Source organism: Henckelia pumila, chromosome 4, assembly GCF_033568475.1.
Source record: "Henckelia pumila isolate YLH828 chromosome 4, ASM3356847v2, whole genome shotgun sequence".
NCBI classification, from domain to species: Eukaryota; Viridiplantae; Streptophyta; class Magnoliopsida; order Lamiales; family Gesneriaceae; genus Henckelia; species Henckelia pumila.
The window spans coordinates 33,427,604-33,435,679 of record NC_133123.1 but is presented as its reverse complement, the minus strand read 5'-3'; the positions used below and the strand labels follow the sequence as shown (position 1 = coordinate 33,435,679).

General features: G+C 35.8%; 3 protein-coding genes across 5 annotated transcripts; 1 reads left to right on the top strand and 2 right to left on the bottom strand.

The window, feature by feature from the left end:
• Positions 1 to 232: 232 nt before the first annotated feature.
• Positions 233 to 931, bottom strand: LOC140860802 (uncharacterized). Its single transcript, XM_073263808.1, has one exon. It carries the CDS (start codon positions 929 to 931, stop codon positions 233 to 235), a length of 699 nt encoding a protein of 232 aa, XP_073119909.1.
• A 609-nt stretch (positions 932 to 1,540) lies between these two features.
• Positions 1,541 to 3,788, top strand: LOC140865431 (small ribosomal subunit protein eS7-like). 3 transcript variants are annotated; one of them, XM_073270078.1, is made up of 6 exons: positions 1,541 to 1,691; positions 2,363 to 2,455; positions 2,538 to 2,611; positions 2,718 to 2,841; positions 3,218 to 3,400; positions 3,496 to 3,788. In XM_073270078.1, the coding sequence occupies exons 2-6, from the start codon at positions 2,381 to 2,383 to the stop codon at positions 3,613 to 3,615; spliced, it is 576 nt and encodes a 191-aa protein (XP_073126179.1). In that variant the 5' UTR covers positions 1,541 to 1,691; positions 2,363 to 2,380; the 3' UTR covers positions 3,616 to 3,788. The 3 variants fall into 3 exon arrangements, with proteins under 3 accessions (XP_073126179.1, XP_073126180.1, XP_073126181.1); XM_073270079.1 differs by having other exon boundaries at positions 1,595 to 1,691; positions 2,302 to 2,455; XM_073270080.1 differs by having other exon boundaries at positions 1,618 to 1,691; positions 2,371 to 2,455.
• Positions 3,789 to 4,976: 1,188 nt separating this feature from the next.
• LOC140864107 (mannose-6-phosphate isomerase 2-like) lies at positions 4,977 to 7,860 on the bottom strand. Its single transcript, XM_073268039.1, has 5 exons — positions 7,376 to 7,860; positions 6,919 to 7,086; positions 6,267 to 6,479; positions 5,662 to 5,928; positions 4,977 to 5,481 (listed from the first exon to the last, which is right to left on the bottom strand). The coding sequence occupies exons 1-5, from the start codon at positions 7,688 to 7,690 to the stop codon at positions 5,149 to 5,151; spliced, it is 1,296 nt and encodes a 431-aa protein (XP_073124140.1). The 5' UTR covers positions 7,691 to 7,860; the 3' UTR covers positions 4,977 to 5,148.
• Positions 7,861 to 8,076: the final 216 nt, after the last annotated feature.

Below are 8,076 nucleotides of genomic sequence, written 5' to 3'. Positions count from 1 at the left end.
AAAATATATTATAAATTATATATAAGGCATAATAAAAAAAATTAAAATTTAATTATTTATAATTCGGTTAACTTAATTAACCAAATTTTTTTTTAAAAAACCCGAAAACCGAACCGAATTAACCGGTTTAACTGAAATTTTCTAACATAAAAACTGAATTTCCGAATTAACCGAACCGAATTTCCGAATTGATTCGGTTCGGTCGGTTAATTCAATTTAACCGAAATTTTGTTCACCCCTCCCTACTCTTATGCACCCTTTCCAATAAATATTTAAACTGCAACTTTTTACTTCGCATCGACACTGTAAGGAGTCCCAAATACAGATCATGTCTTTGAACGACCGGAATAATCAAGATCGCCTTGATTGTCTCAATGAGCTGTGGATTTGTATTAGGGCTAAATGAAAGTGCAGGTTGATCAAAATTAACACACTGACCCGATGCTCTCTCATATCGGACTAAACATTCTCTCACCCTAGCTCCTTCTTCCGTAGATGCTTTGAAGAATATGAGATTGTCATCTGCAGAAAATAAATGTGATACCGATGGGCATGTGTTCACAATCTTCACCCCTCGTATCAACCCTTGAGCTTCATAGCTGTTAAACAACGAGGTTAAACCATGAGCACACAACAGAAACAAATGCAGATACGATGACAGTTGATTCTCTTGGCGAAGACCACGACCTGACCTAAGTGATCCAAATACTTCCCCATTAATTCGGAAAGAATAATTCATTGATGTCGCACTGTTCATTATTCTCGTCATCAAACTCTCCGCAAAACCCAGACGTCCCATTAGGGTAGACGAAAAATCCCACTCGACCTGATCATACGCCTTGCTCATATCGAGTTTCAGTGCTGCATAATCAGTTCTCCGAACTATTTTGCTCCTCAAATAAGCAAAGATTTTATTTATATATATTTCCATATTTTTCTCAACTAATATGATAAATTGATAAATAAATTTTAAATTTATTTTTATATTATTTTAGAAATGAAAAAAATAATAATTTTAAATATTATTGAAAAAATAATATTTATACATAACATATAATACTGAATATATTATATGATTTTATACACATGCAACGCGTGAGTGCGATTATACTAGTTTATATTAAAAATAATAATTTTGACATAATAATAAATATCTTGTAAGACGGTTTTATCAATTTATATTTACGAGACGAATCAATCTGACGCATATTTACAACGAAAAGTAATATTTTTGACTAAAAATTAAATAGCGTTTTCAATTATCATATGAAATAGGAGTTTCGTCTTACAAAATTGACAACCGTCATTTGTTGATGGTTGATCGATTAGTAGATATGGCTCACAACATTATATAGTTTTTGTATACTAAAAAACATACAAATATTTAAAAAATTAAAATTTAATAACATAATAATTATTTGTTTAAGCCATTTAAAAATATTTCATAATCTTGTAATACAAATTTGATTTTATATTTGTTTAAGATCTGATGATGATAATTTTGGAATTTTAGATCAAACTCTGCACCCAATCCCAGCCGTCCAATGTCTAGGGTTTTCCAGGTACATGGATTAACCTCCAAGCTTTAAAAGTTTTCATGCTCCCACTACACCGCTGTTCGTAAATTTTCAGCGCCGAATCTAGGGTTGTTCTTGTCTGGGCCCCTCTCCCTCTCCCTTCTCTTTGCCAAGGTACGATCTTTATGTCACCAATTTACTCCCAGGTTTATGGAAATCAATCTTTTTTAACTGATTTTGTGTCAAGTTCTGAGAATTTGGTATCTTTTTTTTTCGTTATTTTTTCTCTGGGTTTAGAAATGTCTTTGTGTTCATTTGTTATTAATCTGCTTGATGACTTGTTGTGGAACGTGCTTTTATTTGTACATCTTGCAATATCGTGCGTTCATGTTTTGCATTAGGTTTTGAGCTGTGGCAAATGGTTGTCCATCGATGATTTTTATAATCTCGGCGATGATAATATTTTTCTTTAAAAAAAACGTGTTTAGGAACCGTTCAATCGATCGAATTGTTTACTGGAATAACATTTATGCAGTATCTTTTCTGTTGACATGTCGCCAGAACCATGCTTTGAGAAATTTACTTAAAATTTCTGAATTGCATGTATGCATCTATCTTAACTAAAAAAAAGGTCAGAATTCTTGGGGAGTAATCCAATTTTTGTTCTAGAAACTCAGAAATAGTGGGAGGCCCTGCATTTTTCCTCACATAAATGAATCGACTTTTATAACTCCTTACCCCCTTAGCAATCTATTTTTATGATTATTCGTTCCCCTGTTCCCAGGGTTTAGAAGTTCCTCCTTTAATATATAGAACTAACAGTTGCTTACATACCTTTATTTTAGCATAAAAGGTCTTTCAAGATGTTCACTGCCGCACAAAAGATTCACAAGGACAAAAATGCTGAGCCCACTGAGTTTGAGGAGAATGTTGCCCAGGTCCGTACTCTTGCTTTATGTTTTGGTTTCCTTATTGTAGACACGCATCATCATGATATCCGTTTTGTTGACATGTATACAGGCTCTTTTTGATTTGGAAAACACAAACCAAGAGATTAAGAGTGACTTGAAAGATCTTTACATCAACTCTGCCTCGTAGGTTCTACTTGGCTGTGTATTTGCGTTGCTTTGTGCTACTCCTGAGCATTGGCCCCACTCTTTTGCGAAGTTTGTTATAATCCCATTCGTTAACATATTACAGGCAGATTGATGTTTCTGGAGGCAAGAAGGCGGTAGCTATTCATGTTCCTTTTAGATTGAGGAAATCTTTCCGCAAAATTCAACCCAGACTAGTGAGAGAACTTGAGAAGAAATTTAGCGGAAAGGTAAGATTGATATAAATAAACTGTTTGCTGCATTATCCAACATAAGTTTACTCTCTAGTTCAATTAGTTTTATTTTGTTCAGAAAAAAAGGTTCTGCAGAAGTTTTGTTATGCTGGGAGATTCAAATTATAAAATGCATCATTTTTCTAATTTCTCTTGTCAATTTTTAGTTTTTAATAATATTATAGTTTCTTTGTCAAAGTATAAATGCATTATTTGTCTTGCCAGTACTATAGCTTTAAATAATATTGAAGTTTCTAATTATCTAAAACGCAAAAACTATTTCTGATTGAAACGATGCAATATTCATATGACAACATATGTTTGCATTCAGCCACTTTTGCATTTAGCCACTTGACTATTCTCACTTTCTCAGGAAGTTGTCCTTATAGCTACGCGAAGGATTTCGCGCCCACCTAAGAAGGGTTCTGCAGTTCAAAGGCCACGTACCCGCACTCTAACTAGTGTGCACGAAGCCCTTCTTGAGGACATAGTTTATCCTGCCGAGATTGTTGGTAAGCGCACAAGATACAGGCTTGATGGTTCTAAGATAATGAAGGTGATTGATTTTTTTTTTTCATTCTTTATTTCTTTTTTCAAATTTTTCGCGGTATTCTGGTTGATGATGTATTTTTATCTTTCTGCTAACTACAGGTCTTCTTGGATCCTAAAGCCAAGAATGATACCGAGAATAAGCTAGAGACTTTTGCTGGAGTCTACAGGAAGCTCTCAGGGAAAGATGTTGTCTTTGAATTTCCAATAACAGAGGCTTGAAAACCTGCTGTTTTCTTATTTTTGCTTACCCTGGCATTTTTGCAGAACCGAGTTTAGAACAACTATTTTTCAATCAGTTACAAAAGGTCCTATGGAAATCCAATTGGTTGCGTTAATCAGATAATTTCTGTGCCATCTTGGTGATGTTTAAAGCTACTACTTTATTTTCGTTCACTGATCGAGTACAAATTGATTGCAAATCTCAACTTAAATGTCTTCATGTTTCTAGAGTAGAGTTGTCATCACGGGCATCCGGGCATTTTAATTACTGGCCTCTTATTATCAAAATTATTGAACCGCGTGCTGCAACTTGTTATGGAACTAGATCTTTTCAATTATTTCTGAGCTCAAACTTCTATATTATCTGTTAAATTGAGAAGATAATTGATTGACCAGCTATAATTTGGTGTATTTAGGATTTGTATGTGATAATTATTGGTGGATGGCTAATTTATTTATTCATTTTATGCATTTATAATAAATATATTCGTTTCAAGTCTTATTTACTGATCATGATTTGTAATTTTCAGTCAATCAAATTAAAATCGATTTCAACCCTACAACTTTCTCGTCATCTTTTCCAGAACAAAAACAGTGTTCTGTTTTAGAAGTCTTTTCTTGTTCCCTTCGATCTTTTAAGCGGTGGATGAGATCCCAGCATATGGATAATATTCAAATCATGCATTCAATGATTTTTATTTTTACACATAGGCGTAATTAATTATATATTGTTGACGTGACAAATCATGAGACATTAGATCTATCATTGGGGTAATACCTATATAGTAGGTTGAAATCTACCCTTCTAAACTCCCCCCGTTTTTTTGTCTTCGGATAAATCAAATCAATAATTCTTCGACATTTGCCATTTTGTGTTAACTGTTCATCTCTAGTTTTCCCTGTTTTTGAAAAAAATTTCGTTCTATTTTCCCCCTAAACTCAAGACAACTTTTTCTCCTCATACGGCCTTCAAATGCTTCTCGTTTTCCCTTTATTTTATTTTTTAAAAAAAAATGAAAAAATGGTATGGAGCATTTAATTTGACTTAGAAATGGGGTAGGTGTGTTGTATGTAACTTTTTTCATTTCGAAACATGATTTGATCCTAGCTTAATAGTGTATGCAATCTAATGTGTACTACTCAATTCTGATTCTGCTATGCTATAATTTAGTTCAATGAGTCTTTGGTTCGTGACCAACTCGAATATTCATGAATCTAGAGATGGATATGAAATTTTTTGAAAGATCTGCCCCTTGTCGACTCGTTTGGATACGTAGATTAAACAATCTCAGATCAAATTTTCAGAAGTGATCTTAGGTGTCTTGTGAACTGCATGAAACCAAATTGGAGGATCTGACCCATACAAAGTCGATCATACTTGTTTCAAAGAGTTTATTTTACATTAAAATGTAGTATGTAGTAGAAAACCATGGCTCTCTCACGCGTAGTAATACATTTCTATATGTATATACCCGTGTACAACTATGGTTAGTATACTAAGATTGGATGTAGCAGAAGAGATACCTAAAGTCCCTACTTTGAAGCAGCAAACTTTGATGGCTCGAAAAACTGGCTGTTTACTCCTGCCCGATACAGATTCATACCAGAATCAGATGCAGCAGTGATCTCTGTGTTTGCGGGTACAAACAACACATCACCTTCAGTAATACACTCTTCAGATGATGCTGTACACAACGTTCCGGCACCGGCCATCACCACATAAATTGAAGGGCCAGGAACTTCAGAGAAAACTGTTGATGTTTCTTTTGGGAGAACGCAGTGATCCACCTCGAATTCATCAAACGGTGGGATGTATTTCCTTGTAAAAGGATTAGAAACAACCCCAGATAGGATTTCTGGAAAACCCTGCAAGAAAAGCGAGGTTACTTGAATTTGTATGAGCTATTTGTACCACATAAATTCCGCGGTACAAGTAGTACAAGATAAATCAGGAGACAAAAAGAGTCGAACAGTAATAGCGTATTTACCTGGTTGTATGTGCACATGGAACAGAGAGTTTGGACATCGCAGTAATAGCGTATTTACCTGGTTGTATGTGAGCATGGAACAGAGAGTTTGGACATCCCGGTGCTTTGGAGTAAGACCAGCGCGGACGACGTTGTCAGACGTTGCCATGCACTCGACACATTCACCATATATATAGGCATGAGGTTCGTTGGCCCCCAGGTATAGGGCTTCACCTGGATTAAGTCTCACATAATTTAACAAGAAGGCTGCTAAGACACCAATATCTTCTGGATATTGCTTCTCAAGCTTTAAAACCAATTGCTCCTTATCTGTTAGCTCAGCCACCTATGAGAAATGCTGGTGAAAACGATTTCTAAGACAAAAACTATTGTCAAATGAAGCGAATATGTAATTTCTAGGCAAAATTGCGACTGTGTTACCACATTGCATGCTTCTCCAGAGAACTAAATACCCCAAAAGTGGGAAAATTTGGAGAGGTGCAAGAGATATTTCCAAATCATTATCTTTAAAAAGATTCAAAGCAAGGTACTAGCCACAGGCTGGTTCCGGAATCAAGGATGGATAACAGATCAACTGAATAAGTGGACTCAAAACAAACAAAAGCATTGTGAAAAATAACATAAAATTGAGTTAGAAACATCGAAAATGAGATTTCATAATACCTCACGCTTTCTGCTAAGTCGACTTATCAACTTGGAGATAACATCAGATATCGTGGCCTTGTTAACCAACATGAGCTCGGTAAATAAGTTTCGCAAGACCTCTTTTGATTTCTTCTCATCATCTTGTTTACTTACATGTAACACTTGATCTGCGCATGCACTCCCAATCACCTCAACAATCTCAGGGACGTTGTGAAGGACACGCTCAAGTTCCTAATCACAGGAGCAAATCATCCATATAAAAAAATAGAATCCTTCAAATCTGACGGTATGTCCGAACCTATATGCTTGAACGAATGAATCATCGCAACTAAAAAAGTTATTTGTCTGAAATGTCCTAAAAGATTCAATAACTTCGAGACCAACATGAAGATGATCGATCATCCTAACCTATGTAACTCAAAACTTCATCCACGAAATCTAAAGCTAAACTGCAGGATGAAATACATCCACAGTTTTTATATATACCAATCAACCATGTAGAAGTTTTCAATAATAAAACTACACAGATCAATTACAGAGTACTTGCACTCTATTCGGACACATGTTGGAAACAGTACTAACCGGTTTTCAGTTCTACGCGGAAAAATCAAGAAATCCGAGTTAACCATACAACAACCCAAGGACTAACAAGTTGAGAACATTACACTACCTCAATCCCAACAAACCCACACAAAGCCTCGAACTGAGTAACCGCCAAAGCCATCTCAGGCTTGTGATTGTCATCTTTGTACACGCCTGGCTCTTGCTTATGCAGGATTGCAGCCAAATCCTTGTCTGGATGAGCCTGTATCGACAGTGCTTTCGCAACAGAAAGTACCTAAAAACATGGACAAAATCCTTCAAAACATCACTTAATTTAGCAAACACAACACAAGCAAGAATCTTCGACTTCTCATCGAGTATATCGACTTAAAATTCTATCTGATTTCAAAACCATCACAACTTGTTGAGCAATGTTTGGTCGACGATTTCCCTCCAAAAACAGGAACTTCATACCCCTCAATTTATTAATATCTCTGGCCATTCGTTTAAAACGGATACAAAGAAATCAGAAAATACAACTGAATTTCGATAGGTACACAGAGCGATAGAAAATCCTCGATTACCTTGAAGAGAAAAGGGAGATTGGGACCCCATTTTTTCAACACTCCATCTCCAAGCACAGCAGGGTTCCGCTCAATCCACTCCTTCAAACTCACCAAGTCACCGGAACCACCGTTACCCACCGGCACTACGACGTAAGAAGGGCCGGAGTCGTGGCTCCCCATCCAGAACTCGGCGTAGGGATCATCGTCCCGGATCACTTCTCCACTATTCTTCGCGTGCAACCACGCCACACTGGATTCTTTCCCAAGTTTTCCCCAATCATAGTCCTTGACACAGCACTTGAGCCTGACGATCCCAGGATTCTCAGCCCCCATGGAAATGAAAAGAAAGCAAGATTTTTACTCACAGAAAGGAAATGGGAATCTGGGGAAATGGCAAGGAAGAAAGGCGATAGAGTCCATTGGTGGAAAAGTTGGAGTCTGGTTTTTGAAGAAATAATCGAGAGGGAATAGTACAGAGAGAGACAGTTGACGCCTCAAGAATTTCGTTAAACGTTAAATTCTAGAAACTTTAAACCGAACAAAATCAAGATTTATTAATTTTATATTTTTTTACCAAAAATTTATGTAATTTATCGGTGTAATTTTATTTTAAAAATATTTACTTACTACTTTTTTACTCAATCCGTCCGAAAGTAAGAAAATCACTCGAAAAATAAATTTTTTTTAACAAACTTTCTGTTTTATTCTTATTTAATAAA